Below are 17,791 nucleotides of genomic sequence, written 5' to 3' on the forward strand. Positions count from 1 at the left end.
ATTTTACCGTTTCATCCTGTACATTCCATTTCAGCAGCAGATTATACATTCTAGATAAATTTTTTGTATTGGATTCTAACAGTTCCGTTTCTAGCTTAGACTTTTCACTCTGGAATCCTACTTTCCTGTCCAGCTTAAACACTTCATTTATTTGGTGGTAATGTAACCAATCCCTAACTCTGTGTTTTAATTTTTCATAACTCTTTAATTTAAACTTTTCTCCATCATTTTCTAAAATTTCATCATATTTTAACCAGTTTGAGTCCATGTTAAGTTTTTTGACTGCTTTTGCTTCCATTGGTGATAACCATCTAGGGGTTTTGTTTTCCATTAAATCTTTGTACCTCATCCAAACATTATACAAAGCCTTCCTTACTATATGGTTTTTAAAACTTTTATGCACTTTCACCTTGTCATACCAAAGATACGCATGCCAGCCGAAGTTATTATCATAACCTTCTAGATCTAAGATGTCTGTGTCCTCAAGCAGTAGCCATTGTTTTAGCCAGCAGAAAGCTGCTGCCTCATAATAAAGCCTCAAGTCCGGCAGGGCAAACCCCCCTCTATCTTTTACATCTGTTAAGATCTTAAACTTAATTCTGGGCTTTTTGCCCTGCCAGACAAATTTAGATATATCTTTTTGCCACCTCTTGAAACACTCCATCTTGTCCAGAATTTGTAAAGTCTGAAACAGGAATAACACTCTCGGCAATACATTCATTTTGATAACAGCTATACGGCCTAACAAGGAAAGTTTCAGTCTAGACCATATATCTAGATCTCTTTTCACTTCTGTCCAACATTTCTCATAATTATCCTTAAATAAGTTAACATTTTTTGATGTTAAGTTTACCCCCAGATATTTAACTTTTTTAACAATTTCCAAACCCGTGACATTTTGAAATCTATCTTTTTCTTCTGATGTCAAATTTTCCCCCAACACTTTAGTTTTTTATCTGTTCAATCTGAATCCTGCCACTTGACCAAATATTTCAATTAGGCCCAACACTCTTTTCATGCTCTCCTCTGGCTGTTGTAATGTTAAAACTAAGTCGTCTGCAAATGCCCTTAATTTATAGTGTTTCGCTCCGACCTGAATACCTTTAACCAGCGGATCCATTCTAATCATATTTAACAAAACCTCCAGGACAGATATAAACAGGAGGGGAGACATAGGGCATCCCTGTCGTGTTCCCTTTTCTATTGATATTTCATCCATCACCATACCATTCACGATTAATTTTGCTTTTTGTTCTGCATATATCGCACCTATACCGTTTTGAAATCTTTGGCCTACCCCCATTCCCTGGAGATTCTTTTTCATAAAGTTCCAATTTATATTGTCAAAGGCTTTCTCCGCGTCCACAAAGATCAAAACTGCCTTTCTGTTAATGTCTGTTTCCAACAGTTCCAAGATATCTAAGATATTTCTTACATTACTTGACATATATCTCCCTGGGAGAAAGCCTGTTTGGTCCTTATTAATCTCCCCTACTAACACTCTTTTAAATCTTTTTGCCAAAATGTCTGCAAAAATTTTGTAATCCACATTCAACAGTGATATAGGCCTATAGTTTTTTACTTGGCTTTTGCCAGTCTCTGTCTTTGGTATAAGTGAGATGAATGCCTCTTTCCACGATTCGGGAGCCTTTTTCCCCTCCAAAATTTGGTTGCATACTTCTTTCAATGGTTGAATCAACCATTCTTTTAACATTTTGTAATATCCTGCGGTTAAACCGTCCGGTCCTGGAGATTTCCCCAATTTCATATTCTGAATGGCGCCCTCTATTTCTTGTTCTGTTATTCTCCCATTTAAGGTCATCTTATTCTGTTCTGAGATTTTTGAAAGTCCATATTTTCTGATGAATTCCTCTATTTCTTGCTCATTTGTTGAACCTTGCGTATACAATCTCTTTGGCATCTGATAGGAGGGTGTTCCACAGGATGGGCATGACTAGCAAGAAGGCCTCTGGTTCCCGGTAACCTCATGTTTGGCAATGAGGGACAGCTGTGAGTCCAAAATGACTCCCAGGCCACACACACACCTGGTCCTTCAAGGGCACTGTTACCCCGTTCAGGACCAGGGATACCTGATAATAGCTTCAAACTGGGGGTCATAGGTATCCCCCCCAGAAACCCAGCGTCGTCTGATTCACTCCCAACCTGTGCCCATTTTTTTGTCCTTTAGTGCAGCAAAAGCCCCATGTTTGGCAGTGCTACCCAAAAGGCACAGCAACTGATACGTCAAGGAAGGGGCAAAGTGCAGTGCAAGGCACCCTTTTACTTTTTGTCCCTCTTCTGAAGGCATTTGGGGCGCAGGGTGGCCACCTTCCTGGCATCAGGAGGTTTGCCTCGTGCAAAGGGAGGGGGCGAAGTGCTGAGAGCTGCTGTGCCATACAGTGAAATGGAGGAGCAGCTGAGGCACACAGCTCCCCACTGTGGGGAAAAGGTTCCTGCACCTTTTTCCCTGGAAAAAAGCACTGTTCCTAGAACAGATAATTTGGCAGTCAGTCTGTGAGCACTCGGGAAAAGATGCTGTGATGAATAAGAGCCTGCATGGGTTTCTTAAAAACAAGCCATGCCAGAAGGATCTCATTTCTTATTCTGGAAGGAATTACTTGCTTGGTGGAGTGGGAATGCTGTGGACACAGTGTATCTTGATTCCTGTAAGAGTTTTGACCAAGCCCCTCATGATATTCTTGCAAGGAAGCTGGTAAATTTGATTTGAATGAGGTAACCGTCAGGTGGATTTGTAGCTGGTTGCCTCACCGAGCCCAGAGAGGACTCCTCAATGGTTCCTCGTCATCCTGGGGGAAAGTAACAAGTGGGGAGCTGCAGGGTTCGCTTCTGGGCCCATTGCTCAATAACTTTATAAAGTACTTGGATGAAGGAATTGAGGGGATGCTCATCAAATTTGCAGGTGACTGCAAATGCCACAGAAGACTGAATCAGGATTCAAGATGACCTTAACAGATTGGAGAACTGGGTGCAAGCTAACAAAATGAATTTCAATAGGAAAAATGTCAGTTTCTGCACTTAGGCAGGAAGAACCAGATGCACAAAAAAGGATGGGGACACGTGGCTTAAAGGTAAAGGTCCAGTCGTGGACGACTCTGGGGTTGCGGAGCTCATCTCACTTTACTGGCCGAGGGAGCCTGCATACACTAGCAGGTAAAATATAGTAGTTAAAGTGATACAGTACATACTTGCAGATACATGGGTACAATGTAAAGATATAAGCACTTTGGACACAGTATAAAGTAAAAGATACAGGAATGTAATAAAAGATACAGGAATACAGTGATACAGTATAAGAACACAGATACAATGCTTCTCTCCTTTTCCATATTCTATTAACAATGGCATCGCCCATTCAATGCAGTTCTACTTATCAGCACGTGCCTGAGGTTTCTGCCAGAACTCTTCGGGCGCTGAGTGTCGGGCCGTGGTTGGGTGGGCCGGCTGCCTCCCTGCCATCTTCTGGCCCGGGGAGGAGGGGGGGAGGATGTGTGTGGATGCAGGTGCGCTCTGCGTGCGCTCAGAAGCACACGCGTTGTGGAGAGCCTGGGGAATATTAGCTCAGGACACTCGTGGCCCTACGCCCCCCGTGGACTGTGTGGCGGGGCTTGGAGCGATGAAGAAGCCCACAACCTGCCCCCGCCGTCGCCGCCGCCTCCTGCTCCCGGGGGCTCCCTGGGTGCCTGCACTTCGCCTCTCCTCTTTGGAGAGCGCCAGCTCCCGCTTCGCGCATGCACTCGGCAGTGGCAACCTGGGGCGGGTGCCGCTCCGCCTGCCTGTCTCTCTCCTGGCCGCCACTCCCTGGGGGGGGGGGGCGAGATATTGAGGTCTGTCTGGGGCAGTCTTTTAATTTCGTGACTGCTGTCACCATCTGCCGTGATCATGGAGCCCAAGAAGGTAAAATCTGTCACTGCCTCCATTTCTTCCCCTTCTATTTGCCAGGAGGTGATGGGACCAGTGGCCATTATTTTAATTTTTTTTTTATGTTGAGCTTCAGACCATATTTTGCCAAGGGTTGCCAAGGTTTAAAAGGAGATGAGCTGGATTCCTGGAGAGGACCAGACGTTCAGCTTCCAAAAGAACGTTCGAAAACCAGAACACTCACTTCCAGTTTTTGGTTGTTTGGGAGCCAAAATGTACGATTCCCAAGGTGTTCGGGAGCCGAGGTGTGACTGTACTAAAAAACAGACTGGGCTGAGTGATAGCTGGTTTTCAGCATTGTGATGTATCAGCAGCTAAACCTCATGGTATTCCAATATATCAGAATGTCTGAAACTGGACCCCGTAACTGGTCTGTGACCGTAATAATAAAATTCTGATTCTGAAGCTGGAGATCAGGCGTGGAGCTGACAGAATGGAGCTGCCAACAATCGGGTTTGACTGTAGTAATAATTTTATCTTTTACAGTTTCAATTTCAGTTTTGCAATTTTTGCAATTATTATGAGGTGCTTTGTAGCACAAACCCTGTTTTCGAAACATTTGGCAGCACAGCAAAAACTGACCTCCACAAATTCCAGAAGTGTAGATGTGCGATGAGTGAATGAAAACAGAATAGACGGGTGGGAGGGTGGAAGCTTTATTTCCACAGATTCCATATTTTAAAAGCCCAGAGGACTTCCTGTGCTTTTTGGGGCTTCCATTGCATGAAATCAATTTTAGGGAGTGCTGTCATATATGGGATTTTCACTGGAAACCCCCACAATATGACGACAGAGTGAAAGGGACTATGTTGGGCCTTGAGAGGATTCCTAGGACCTGTTTGAGGACCAGTTACTCATGGGGGGGGGGCTACAAAACGAATACAAAGGACTTGGAAAGGACTTGTTCCGTGCAGGTGTTACTGGTTAAAGTGATATTTCACCAAGAAGGTGTTTTCATCGGGGTAACGGAGCTAAGTGAAAGCATCCTCTGTAAATAGGTAGGTGCCTCTGGATACTTCGTTTGCATTTAACGGAGTCCCGTGATACAGTCCCACTCCGGATTAACCTGTTGGGCTGCTCTTCGGCTTCCACGGAAATCTCCGGCCATGCTTCCCCGGTACAATACAGCAATAGTGTCGAATAACTTCCATACCAGAGTACCTTAAGCCATTGTGCTCAAAAGCGCGTGCCTGGGGCTATTGCCGGGGCTCGTCGGGAGGGTGAGTGGCGGGTGCGCGCGCGAGGGGCTGGGAAAGGAGGCGGGGGAGGGGTGGGCTGCCTGCCTGCCTGCCTTCCTCCTCCTCTCCTCGCGATCCTCTGGACTAAGAGGAGGATGGGCGCGGGTGCAGGCGCGCTCTGGGTATGCTCGCAAATCGCGGAGGATTCTCGTATTCTGCGATGGGCTTTCCTGCTTTCTGCAGAGCCTTCAACCCCCCCGCCCAGCTGCTCCTTCTGTTTCTGTTTCCAAGGGAGGGAGAAGCTCAGCACGTCTGCCAAGAGCCCCCCCCCATTAAACCCTCTCTGGGGGTGCGCAATGCACACGGCTCCTGCCGGGCTCCTGTTTGGAAAGGGAGAGAGGCGTGAGTTGGGTGCAATCGGCTTGCCAAGGGTTAAACGGAACAGAGCTGGGTTCCTAGAGAGGACAGGCAATAAAAGAGCGGGGGGGGGGGGAATCAGGTCCTCCAGAACCAAAGCTCCCCCCTGCGCCCCTTCCTGCCAGAGGAGAGAGGCTGCATTCTGGGATGCGGTGAGTCTCGTCTCTTCAGTCTTAGGGCGCGCTGGGGAGAAGGGGGGTCCCGGGGCTGCATGGGAGGATGCAGGGGGGTCCTGCTCAGCTCGTGCATGGGGGCGACCCCCAAGTGAGGGAGCAAAGGGACCTGCCCCCTTCCTCTCTGCTAAGCCACGTAAGTGGTAGTTCGTGGGTGGTCTGCAATTGTGTCCTCTTTTGGACTCTCCCTTTCGGGAGAAAAAAAAAGAGGAATGCCAATGAACCCCATTCAGACTGAGGAACGAGTCCCATTTATTAACAGAGATTGTAGCCGTACAAAGCAATTGGACCTAAAATAAAAACGAAACCCTGGCTTAGGCAGTAAATGCACAGAGTGCGTTGAAAGAGGGGGGCAGAGAAAAGAACGTGCTTCTTCCTGCAGTGCAGAGAGAAAACTCCGGAACTCCCTCCCGCAGAAGGCAAGGAAGACGGGAGAATGAGGCCAAAGCACAGAGGAGGAGAGGGTGATGCGTGGATCCTGGAACGTTGGAGGAGTAAGACGGTTTAAGCATTTAACACCAATCCTGGCCTGACTTCACCGGCTGCCAATTACCTTCCAGGCCCAATTCAAAGTGCTGGTTTCATCTTCCCATGAAGGACGGTGCTGTATACATATTTAACTTGTTTCCCATCTTCTGGTAAGTGCAGGTGCAGAGAGGGGCTCTTGCGCTCCAGTCCTGCTGGGGGGCTTCCCATTGATGCCCCTGTGAGAGGGGGGAGAGACTCCAGAGGAGGCCCCACTGGCCTGATCCTGCAGGGCTCTTATCCTGCTCTGCTGCTGAGCTCCTCCAGATGCAACAGACTCCTCAGTTGTCTTTCACTTGGAAGTAAAGCTCCCCCCCCCCCATATGAATCGGACAAGGTTGCTATTCAGACTCCTGGCTGATAAACCTGCTCCAATTCAGGCATGCAAGCCTTCAGACAGGGGTCAGCAAACCTTTTCAGCAGAGGGCCGGTCCACAGTCCCTCAGACCTTGTGGGGGGCCAGACTATATTTTTTTTTGGGGGGGGAGGAATGAACGAATTCCTATGCCCCACAAATAACCCAGAGATGCATTTTAAATAAAAGGACATATTCTACTCATGTAAAAGCGCAATGATTTCTGGAATGTCTGCAGGCCAGATTTAGAAGGTGATTGGGCCAGATTTGGGCCCTGGCCTTAGTTTGCCTACGCTGCCTTCAGAGGATCTTTGGAGACTGAAGAGGAAGCCCTGAGGAAAAGCACTGCAGGTCTTCCCATCCGAGGCAGCAGAGGCCTTGGTGAAAAGGAAGCAAATCTGTGCTGTGGGAGGGGGTGAAAAAGTCACACACACCCCAGTGGTTAGAGTTGCTGGGAGACGCTCTCCGCACAGCCTATGCCCCTGTCCTAGTTCCCTGGCAAGAAGGGAGGATTGTTAAACACTCTCTCTCTCTCTCTCTCTCTCTCTCTCTGTGTGTGTGTGTGTGTGTCCTAGCAAATCTCAGAATCCTTAACAAACTACTGTTCCCACTATCACGTGGACGAAGCCGTGGCTCTTTAAAATGTTCTGGACAGGGCGGACAGGGCCTGGGTGCATGTGCTGCCTTTTTTGTTTGTTTTTAGAATAAATTTTTACAGAATTCAATAAACAAGGATCATAGGAGTGGTATATGATACAAAGAAATAGATGGAGTCTTCTCATGTCCTTTGTATATCAGAATAATATCACAACAATTTTTCAGGAACATCTACATTGTGTGGTTCATTTTTAGTGGTCAGTGTATGCGGTAGGTTTTTGGTTCATTAATTAGTTTAAAGAGAAAAAGGGGGAGCAGGATAGAGCAGAGTAAACAGAGAACAGCCAACACTGCAGAGCCAAGTCAGCAGCCCTTGTGGTTGTGCAATAGTTAATTTTCCTCTTGTGTCACCTATGAAACCATATAAAGTATTGGTCTGTTGATGACCGTGGGAGTCAGCTTCAAAGTGAACAAAGTAATTCATGTGTGAATTTAAATTTAGATCACCCAGACTGAGCCAAATGCTGGTGTTTGTGTTCTGGGGGCTTCTTTTCTTCAACAGCCCCCCCCCCCAGCTTTCCTCAGGTTCTTTTGTTGGGGGACCTAAGTGAAGACCTCCTTGAACTGGGCCCGGAAATGAAGGGACAACCAATGCAGCTGTTTTGAAACAGGAATTAAATTTGTTCTCAAGGGTCGTTGTGGGGATTCAGTGAGGAGGGGTAGACCCACGGATGCCACCTTGAGATTCCTGGAGAAAAGGGGGGGGGGGATAGAAATGCCATAAGTAAAGAGAGGGAATCCAGCCCATAATCTGGCTGTTGCATTTTGCCCCACTTTCTAAGTCAAATTCAAGGGTAGCTCCACATAGAGGGCATTGCAATAATCCCATAGGACTAGCTGCAAGCAGATATGGCTGTGTGAGGGTTAAACAATGTCACATTATTATTGCTATTGTTATTGTTATTTACCTGCCTTCACCCTAAGTTCCCAGGACAGATGACATAAAAACACAACATTAAAAACATCTTTTAAAAACTAACAATCCTACTTACTTTTGATAGCTGTCTTTTGAGCCTACCCACATGAACTTTGGCCCCTCCCACTTGGCCCTACAGCTGGGGAGGGGGGTTGGGATCAGGATCTGGCCCTCAGAACAAATAAAAAGTGGCCCACCTCAGGGGCATGGATTGAGAGCGCTGGAGATTCTAAGTGCTTGAAAATGAGACAAACGTGCCCTGAAGTTGGGTTGGCAGGAGAGCAGCTCTTGAAGACCCAGGAGGAGGAACCCAGCTGTAGCCAAGAGCCTCTGTCTGAAGCGCTTACACATGGAGGACGAAGCAGGCTTGTTTTCTCTTGCTTTCAGTGAGAGGATCCGAACTAATGGCTTCAAGTTCTTGGTTGCAAGAAGGGAGAGTCTGAACCTTGGAGATTCTTCTGATGCTAAGAGCTGATTGACAGTGGAAGGGACTCCCTCAGAATGTGGTGGACTTCCTTCATTGGTGGTTCTTAAGCAGAGGCTGGATGGCCATCTGCCGCAGATGAGACTTGGGCCAGATGACACTCAGGGCCCCTTCCTACTCTTCAATTCTATGATTCTTTAAATCAGTCATTGCATTTTTATTTCTATGTTTATTGTTGAAGACTAAAATAGGCTTCATTAAAATACACAGTAAAAGAATTCCATTAAGATGTTAAGCATCCATAATTAAAATGTCCAGCAAAACAACCCATTAAAGGGACACAGCAATTAATAGGTAGAAAAGAAAAGAACAATGTGTTTTCAGTAATATTATCTAAGAGGACCTTTCCCATTTTCTTTCAGGGTAAAGTGTGCTTTGAAGCTGTAGCTGTGCGTTTCATGGCTGAGGAGTGAGTGTTGCTGGATCCTGACCAGAGAGCTCTGCATAAGGACGTCATGGAGGAGAATCATGGGATCGTGGCCTCTCTCGGTAAGGCTCCCTGTGGGATCATAATATACGTATTGAAATTCCATAATACTGTATCTCTATGTGACAAATGTCCCAGGTTTGGATGGCGCTCAACAGCGCCACCTAGAGCACCTAGGATTCTAACACCCCTAAAGCTCACCTTGAGGTTCCCAGGCCTTTTTAAATGTAGTCTTCAGAGTTGTTAGGGAAGTGGATGTAGATTCTGTCAGGTTTTGTGTTTTTGTTTCTGCTTCTGTCTGTTTTTGGTTGACCAAGGTGGTGACTGACCAAGGTGGAGCAGATACAGTGGTGCCCCGCAAGACGAATGCCTCGCAAGACGAAAAACCCGCAAGACGAAAGGGTTTTTCGGGTTTTGCGACGCTTCGCTAGACGATTTTCCCTATGGGCTTGCATCGCAAGACGAAAGCCCATAGGGAAATCTCGGGGACCTTTTTTTAAATGCTGGCGGTGGGGAGCAAAGCCTTTTCCCCCCCTCCGGACTTCAGAAGAGGTCCAGGAAGGCCGGCGGGGGCGAAAGGCTTTGCTCCCCACCGCCAGCATTTTAAAAGCGGTCCGGGATAGCAGGGAAGCGCTTCCCGCTATCCCGGACGGCTTTTGAAGGCAGGCAGGGGGGGGCAAAGACTTTTGCCCCCCCGCCCGCCTTGGGAAGAGGTCCAGGACCTCTTCCCAAGGCGGGCGGGGCCCCCCTGCCTGCCTAACCGGGGGCTTTTAAATTGCCCCGGGACAGTCCGGGGCGATTTAAAAGCCCCCGGACGGCTTTTGAAGCCTCCCCCCGCCGCCCGGCATCGGGGCATCGTCCCGATGCCGGGCGGCGGGGCAGGAACGCCTCCCCCCACCGCCCGGCTTCGGGGCATCGTCCCGATGCCGGGCGGCGGGGCGAGAAAGCCTCCCCCTGCCGCCCGGCATCGGAACCATGTCCCGAAGCCGGGCGGCGGGGCGGGAAAGCCTCCCCCCGCCGCCCGGCATCGGAACCATGTCCCGAAGCCGGGCGGCGGGGCGGGAAAGCCTCCCCCCGCCGCCTGGCATCGGAACCATGTCCCGAAGCCGGGCGGCGGGGCGGGAAAGCCTCCCCCCGCCGCCTGGCATCGGAACCATGTCCCGATGCCGGGCGGCGGGGCGAGAAAGCCTCCCCCCGCCGCCTGGCATCGGAACCATGTCCCGAAGCCCGGCGGCGGGGTGGGAAAGCCTGGGCGCGCTTGCAACTCTCCGCAAGGAGCGCGCTGCTTGCGGAGAGGTCCGCGCCTGTTCTGGACCTTTTCTGAAGGCAGGCGGGGGGGGGGGCAAAAGTCTTTGTCCCCCCTGCCTGCCTTCCCAGGGGCTTTTAAATCGCCCCGGACAGCGGAGAAGTCCTCCGCTGTCCCGGGCGATTTTAAAATGCCGCCCGCCAGAAGAGGTCGGGGGAAGGCGGTTTCCATAGGAACGCATTAATTGATTTTCAATGCATTCCTATGGAAAACCGTGCATCGCAAGACGAAAAACTCGCAAGACGAAGAGACTTGCGGAACGAATTAATTTCGTCTTGCGAGGCACCACTGTACTATGATTGCCCCAAACAATATTCATCCCAGAAAAGAGCCAGGTTTTTTGGATCTCATGTTCCCACAAATATGTCTGTGAAGGTAGTAAGTGCTCACATTTAACTCCCCTTAGTTCATCCTCTATCACAAGTGGTCTTTAGCATTGTTCAATAATTGGTGGTCCATTTCTTCCTGAGGCGCTAATCTGCTTCTGTCTTTGTTTCAGGTGGTGATGAATTAGAAGAACAAGGGAGACCACAACAAAATCCACACATTGGAGAAGCCATATCAATTCATACAGGGGATAAACCATATCAGTGCCTTGAATGTGGCAAGAGCTTCAGTGAGAGAGCCCATCTCAGGGCCCATCAAAGAATTCATACAGAGGATAAACCATATAAGTGCCTGGAATGTGGCAAGAGCTTTAGACAGAGCATCCATCTCACTTCCCACCAAAGAATTCATACAGGGGAGAAACCATATCTGTGCTTGGAATGTGGGAAGAGCTTCCGTCACAGTGCCAACCTCACTTCCCACCAAAGAATTCACACAGGGGAGAAACCCTATCAGTGCTTGGAATGTGGAAAGAACTTCAGTCAGAGGGCCAGTCTCATTTCCCATCAAATAATTCATACAGGGGATAAACCATATCAGTGCCTCGAATGTGGAAAAAACTTCAGTTGGAAAAAAAGTCTCACATATCATCAAAGAATTCATAGAGGGGAAAAACCCTTTCAGTGCTTGGAATGTGGAAAGAGCTTCAGATGGAGCGCCCATCTCACTTCCCATCAAAGAATTCATACAGGGGAGAAACCATAGAAGCATAAAGTTGTAGAGTTGAAAGGGGCACTGAGGGGCATCTAGCTGAACCCTGTGCAGTGCAGGAATCTTAGCTAAAGCATTCATGACAGATGACTATCCAACCTCTGCTTAAAACCTCCAGTGAAGCAAAGTCCCACCATCTTCTGATGGAGTCCATCCCACGGCTGAACAGCTCGTACCACCAGAAAGTTCTGCCTGATCTTTGAATTTCCTTTCTTTCTCTGTGCCTCTTGAATACAGTGGGAAGGTGGTGCCAGAGCACCTCTCAGAGAAGGCAGTGGTGGAGAACATTGGGAGACAAACTGGACCTCTGCATAGGGCATTCTGAAGCATTCAAAGCTATTCATAAAGACATTCTCACAGTATCCCTATAAGGTGGACCAGCAGCATTTCTCCAGTATTGCAGGAAGTTGAGAGAAGGGATGGAGAGTGGAGATGGGTTCGAATCATAGACTCTGTTGTCTGCAAGTTGCACACAAAAATTCCACTCTGAATTGTGTTGCTTATTGACATCTGTATTGGACACACACACAGCCGGCACTGGCTGAACCAGTTTTAGGGTTTCATAATTATTGCTTTCTTAAATTGTGATTTCAAAGTGGGGGTGTTTTGGAAGGGGCATTGAGCTATGTATGCTGCCTTGAGCTGGAAAGGTGGCTGTGACTTTGCTCTAAGTCTGGAGCAGAGGAAAGGGAGTTGCCATGGAGAATGGGCAGGCAGACCTCTCCCAGGTCCCAAGTCTGTAGCCCTGAATATCCCGGGTGTGTCCAGGTTCTTTTTTGCTTGGTTTTTAGGGAGGGCTTTTCATGAGTCCATTCTTGGCCACACACACACACACTTCAAAATCAGGGATGTGGGCTGGAGACACATTTCTTATATTTTTATGGTTCTTTAGCTGCATTGCAGTTATACCTATTCCACTTCTCCTTAAAGTTGCTCAAAGAGGTATTCATGGGTCTCCTTTTACCAGTGTTGATCCCAAGCCTTGGGTGTCATGGACCAGTCCTGTGGAACCCCCTGCCACTAGAGATTCAGGGGGCGCCTTCTGTGCCGGCTTTTAAACACCTGCAGGCCATGAAGAGAACATCCCTCACAAGAGTCTATTGATGCTTGTGTTTTAGATATTTCCTTTTGCTTTTAACCTGTTGTTAAGTTTTAATGATGTTTTTGTTTGGTTTTATGTTTTTATATTGCTGTAAACCACTGGCATTCTGATGCAGCTGTCCATAAATATTAACATACAAACAAGCAATCCTGTGAGGTACTTTAGACTGAGAAACAGGGACTTTCTGCTCCAAGGTCGCACATGAGCTTTGTGGCTGAGTGGTCACACACTCTCCCCCCCCCCAGCTCCCTCTCTGCTTAATATGACCCATAATCACAAAATCTTTAAAATAAATGCATCAATACAAATGATGGTTTATGCCGCAAAACTAACAGTCGCAAGGATACCTTTTTGCAATGGCCACGGTTGTATTTGAATGCAAGACCCAAACTAGAGCACAGTCTTCAAAACAACCACATGAAATCAAAATGAAATGTTTCAGAAGTTCCTGCAAGGATGGAGCATTGCTCCAAAGACAGAGGCGAGGGGGCCGGGTTCTCCTGCTTCCAGAGAGGAGTCCCTGAACCTGAACTAAGACACTCAGCTTCGAGACCGCAATGAAACAACCGGTCACAGAAATCCTATCCTGCTTAGAGATGGGCATTCCAGTTCTTTAGCTCAAGAAATCTGAGGCCGGGGAAGTCCTGAGGAATGAGGCTTTGTCCTCCATACATTTAAAGCACCTTTCTTCCCCTCCCCCCACACCCCATACTTGAATTTACTTTGAAGTTGTTGACGTAAAAAAAAATGCTCCATTGCTGCAACATCAGTTTTTGGGTTTTCTATATAAGTGCTTAGGTATCAGGACATAATACATACATTTTAAGGTATTATGTTAGTGTTAGGGATTGTTTGTGTTAAAGGGGAAAAGAAGCAACAAAACTTGTGAGCCCCAGCGAGAGGGGTTTCCCAACTTCAATAGGTCTGGCTCTGTGGGTCCCAAATCAGTCATGTTCAGGCAAGGGACCACAGCCAAGAAAAGCAGCGGCAGCCACGCCAAATCGTTTATTTTGTTGCCACAAAGTTTCTAACTTTAAGCAAAGCAAAGAAGAACCAAGATCAAAGGATACCTCCTTTTTTAAAAATACCCAGAGTTTCCCAGCTTACATCTGCAAAAGCATCATGAAAGCCGTAAGGTGTGGTGACAAACGGGAGCCCCGACACCCCCCTGTCCCTCAAGGCAGGGATTAGACATATTTCACCTAGCAGAGAAAGTATTTACACTTCCTTTCGTTATTTTGTATCGCTTGGCACACCCAGGTTTGCTGCACCTCGTGAATCTCCGCCCTGAGGTGGGTTTTCCTGCACTTTTTCGTCTGCCGGGCTCCTGTCTAGCCCTTGGTAAGGTGTGATCCTGGGGCCACGCTCCCAGGATTGGGGCCCACCTGCCCAGTTCACCTCATGACTCAGCCCCCCTCTGCCTTGGAACCAAGGAAAAACATTTATTCGGCTATTTCTAATGAGTTTCTGTGTTTCTTCCACTCAAAATATAGAGGAGAAAGGCTGGCGCTCCCTTGGGGACCTCCTGCCCTTGGAGGGCGAGCGAGGGGATCCTTGGCGGCTCTTTGCAGACTTTGAGAGAGGCATTCAGCCTTTGCTTGGGCCTGGGGCTGCTGATTCGCAAGTGGGATTAAGGTTCAAAGGTCTGTTCTGCAGGCTGTGATTGGTCAGCTGTTCAACAGGACGGCTCCTGGTCGGTCAGATAAAGAAAAGGCGTCTTTCCCTCCTGCTCCCCAAAGTGGTTCCTGTGCAAGTCTTGTTCTGCGCTGGGCAGCCTCTTCGCCTCGGCGTTTGCCCGCTGCCGGTCAGGCGGATGCGCCCCTCTCCGCTTTGCCCGTAACATTACATTTCCAGTACCAGAATGCCCATATACGGATCTAGGGGGCGACCACACCGGGAATCCGGTGTCCAGTTCTGGTCCCCTCGCCTCGGGGGGTAGACTTCCCTATGAAGAAAGGCTGCAGCGGTTGCCTCCTTCTAGCTGAGAGGAAAGCCAAGGGAGACGCACCTTGAGCCGGGGGCGCGCCCTGCAAAGGTGAAAGGGAACCGAGCTGCACTCCTAGAGAGGCATGCCAGGGGAGGGGGAGTCCTTCCTCCGAAGCTCCTTCCTGCAAAGGGAAGGGGGGGGGGCGCTTTCGTCTCTCTTCTCTCTTCGCTGCACCAGCCGCCTTGGTGGCGCCTCCTGGAATCCGGTGAGTCTCCTTTCTCCGATAGCGCAGGGTGCATTGGGGAGAAGGCAGGGCGTCCCAAGGCGGCATGCGCGGGGGTGGGGGGCGAGGTGCATGCAGGGACCCCCAGGTCAGGCAGCTGAAATCCCCGCCCTTTGCCTGCGCAGGAGATCTGCAACTTCACTTGGATCCATTCGCTGCTTGACACTTTGGGGAGGGGTCTTTGGCTTAGAGGGGGGATTATGTACAGTATTGGTATAGTATTAATTTTCTATACCACTTAATATATTATAAATATAAACGGTGCACAGGAAATGGCAGCAACAACAATGTAAACAAATACACATTTCAAAAAGACGCTGTTGCATATAAAAATGTTACATTGATACAAAGTTTCTCTCTCTCAGTAGATACATCAGTAATGCAAATAAACTCAATTCAGATTAATAAGTCCCATTTATTAACAGGGGCTGTAGCCCAACAGAAACATTTGGACTTAAAATAAACGCAAGAAGCAAAAAGGAAAACCTGACCTATACATTTAGTGAATAAAGTCCATTGGAAGATGGAGGGCAGAGAAAAGAAAGCGCTTTTTGGTGCGATGCAGAGTCAAGCCTGCGGAACTCCCTGCCCCAGGAGGCCAGGCTGGGACCAGGGCAGGGAGGAGGAGGGGCTCCGCTTGGCTTCATCCTCGAGGGCTGAGCTCTTGTCTCCCCAGCGATGCTGCTGAATCCCAGTTGCTGGAAGGAAGCACAGGGGGGGAGAGGGGCTCTTGCGCCCCAGTCCGGCTGGGGGGCTTCCCATTCAGGTCCCAGTGGGAACGGGGGTGGGGATACTCCAGAGGGGCCCAATGGCCTGATCCTGCAGGGCTCCTCTCCTGCTCTGATGCTGAGCTCCTCCAGATGCAAGTCCTCTGCTGCCCTTCAGTTAGAAGTCAAGCTTTCCCAGTTCCCTGGATTCTTTGGAGGAAGCCATGGCTCTTTAAAGTGGTCTGATCCTGCTGTGAAGATGCTCGGCTTCCTTGAGGCTCCATGTGTATTTTGAGGCTTAATTTTCCACCCTCAGGCTTGAGGCTTTATGTTGTTGTTGTTCTGGTTGTTATCCTTATTACTGTACTCTTATTACTACAAAAAAAATTCCTTCCAGTAGCACCTTAAAGACCAACTAAGTTAGTTCTTGGTATGAGCTTTCGTGTGCATGCACACTTCTTCAGATACCATAAGATAAGTGTGCATGCACACGAAAGCTCATACCAAGAACTAACTTAGTTGGTCTTTAAGGTGCTACTGGAAGGATTTTTTTTGTTTTGACTATGGCAGACCAACACGGCTACCTATCTGTAACTCTTATTACTGATACCCTTTATGGAATGCTCTCCCCAGGGAGGCCCACCTGGCGCCTTTCTTACAAATCTTCAGGCAACGTTTGCCTGATCCACAGCAAATGGCCTTTTAGATGTGTCTGTGGGAAGGGGGGTTATTGCTTTGTTTTGCTTTTGTTTTGCATTTTATGTGGTTACAAGCACTTTAACATTCCATATTAAAAGGAGCTAGAACGAAGGACAGCCATAGGAAGGTCGGTCCTGAAAAGGCAAGAGTCGGAGGCCTTGGACAAGAGGGGAAGGGGCCAGGTGGCCCTCTGTGGGGAGGGAATGCCCCAACCGAAGTACTGGCCCCAGGATAGCCGCTCTAGGGCCACCCCCAAACTGCCAAGAGCGCCCCTTCTGCCAACCTTGACCCCCAAGAGGGTCTGTGGGGAAGGAGGCAGTTGTTCAGATATCGGGAGGCCTAAGTGGACCCCTCCTGTGAGCCCCTTGAATTGGGCCCAGAAATGAATGGACATCTGTGGCAGCTGTTTTAAGACAGGAATTAGATATGTTCTCAAGGGTTTGGGGAATTCAGTGAGGAGGGAGAGACACATGGATGCCACCTGGAGCTCCTTGGAGAAAAGGGGGAGATAGAAATACCGTGAATCAAGAGAGGGAACCCAACCCATGATCTGGCTGCTGCATTTTGGGACAGTTTCTGAGTTGTCTTCAAGGGCAGCTCCATGTAGAGGGCATTGCAATGATCCCATCCGATCCAGAGCATGGAATACCATGGTCAAGTACTCTCTGTCCCAAGTGGACTGTGTCAGGGACTGGACATCAGAGGAGGAATAGTGGTGGTTGTCCTCCCCCTTCTCCTGAACCTTTCCTAGAAGAGGAGGATAGTATAGATGGACAACAGTGGTTTGCAGAAGGTCATGACTCTAAGACAGAAGAGGGACAAAGCTGGGAGATAATGGGAGAAGGGGGGGAGCAGCAGAGCCGGAGCAGCTGGCTGACATCATTAGGAAGCATTCCAGACCTCCCTTCCCCCAGGACCCAGGGAGCAGTGAAAGTGGGAGAGCAGAAAGCGAATAGGCAAGGGGCCTTATGCAGCCACTGTGAAAGGGTGGAGCTGCTGACGACTGAGAGGAAAGTGGGGGAGGGAGGAGATTACGCAGAGCAACGCCATTATCCAAGAAACGGCATCCTGCATCTCTCTCTGTGAGCATTGAATAAAAGACTTTGGTAAGAGCTTCTTGTTTTTCCATTACTGGCAGCCTGCTGTGAGGGAGGGGGGTCTGATTCCCTGAAGCCTGACAGACTGACTGGCAAACTACCTGAGCTGGAAATGGGCACTCCTAGCCACTGAGGCCACCTGAGCCTCAAATGACCATGAAATGAGATTCGTCTGCCATGACTTGTTCTTCAGAAACCCATGCTAGGTGTTAGTAGTCTCAGCATCCTTTTCTAACTCCTCACAGACCGACTGTTGAATTGCCTGTTCTAGGACCTTCCCTGGTATCAATGTCAAGCTCACCAGTTGGTACATATCTGGGTCTTATTCCCCCCCCCCCTTGAGAACGCTGGTCTGCAGGACGTCGCCTGTTCTCCAAGATTTCTCAAAGATCATAGACAGAAACTCTGAAGTTACATAAGCAAGCTCCTTTACTACCCTTGGATGCAGCTCCTCAGGCCTGGAGATTTGAATTCATTTAAAATAGCTAGGAGTTCCCTTAC

General features: G+C 48.7%; 1 protein-coding gene across 1 annotated transcript; it reads left to right on the plus strand.

The window, feature by feature from the left end:
• The first annotated feature begins 5,261 nt into the window (after nucleotides 1-5,261).
• On the plus strand, nucleotides 5,262-12,905 carry LOC309354636 (uncharacterized protein). Its single transcript, XM_081884889.1, has 3 exons — nucleotides 5,262-5,686; nucleotides 9,007-9,133; nucleotides 10,877-12,905. Exons 2-3 carry the CDS (start codon nucleotides 9,100-9,102, stop codon nucleotides 11,467-11,469), a joined length of 627 nt encoding a protein of 208 aa, XP_081741015.1. The 5' UTR covers nucleotides 5,262-5,686; nucleotides 9,007-9,099; the 3' UTR covers nucleotides 11,470-12,905.
• Nucleotides 12,906-17,791: the final 4,886 nt, after the last annotated feature.

Source organism: Podarcis melisellensis, assembly GCF_964234715.1.
Source record: "Podarcis melisellensis genome assembly, chromosome: 13".
NCBI classification, from domain to species: domain Eukaryota; kingdom Metazoa; phylum Chordata; class Lepidosauria; order Squamata; family Lacertidae; genus Podarcis; species Podarcis melisellensis.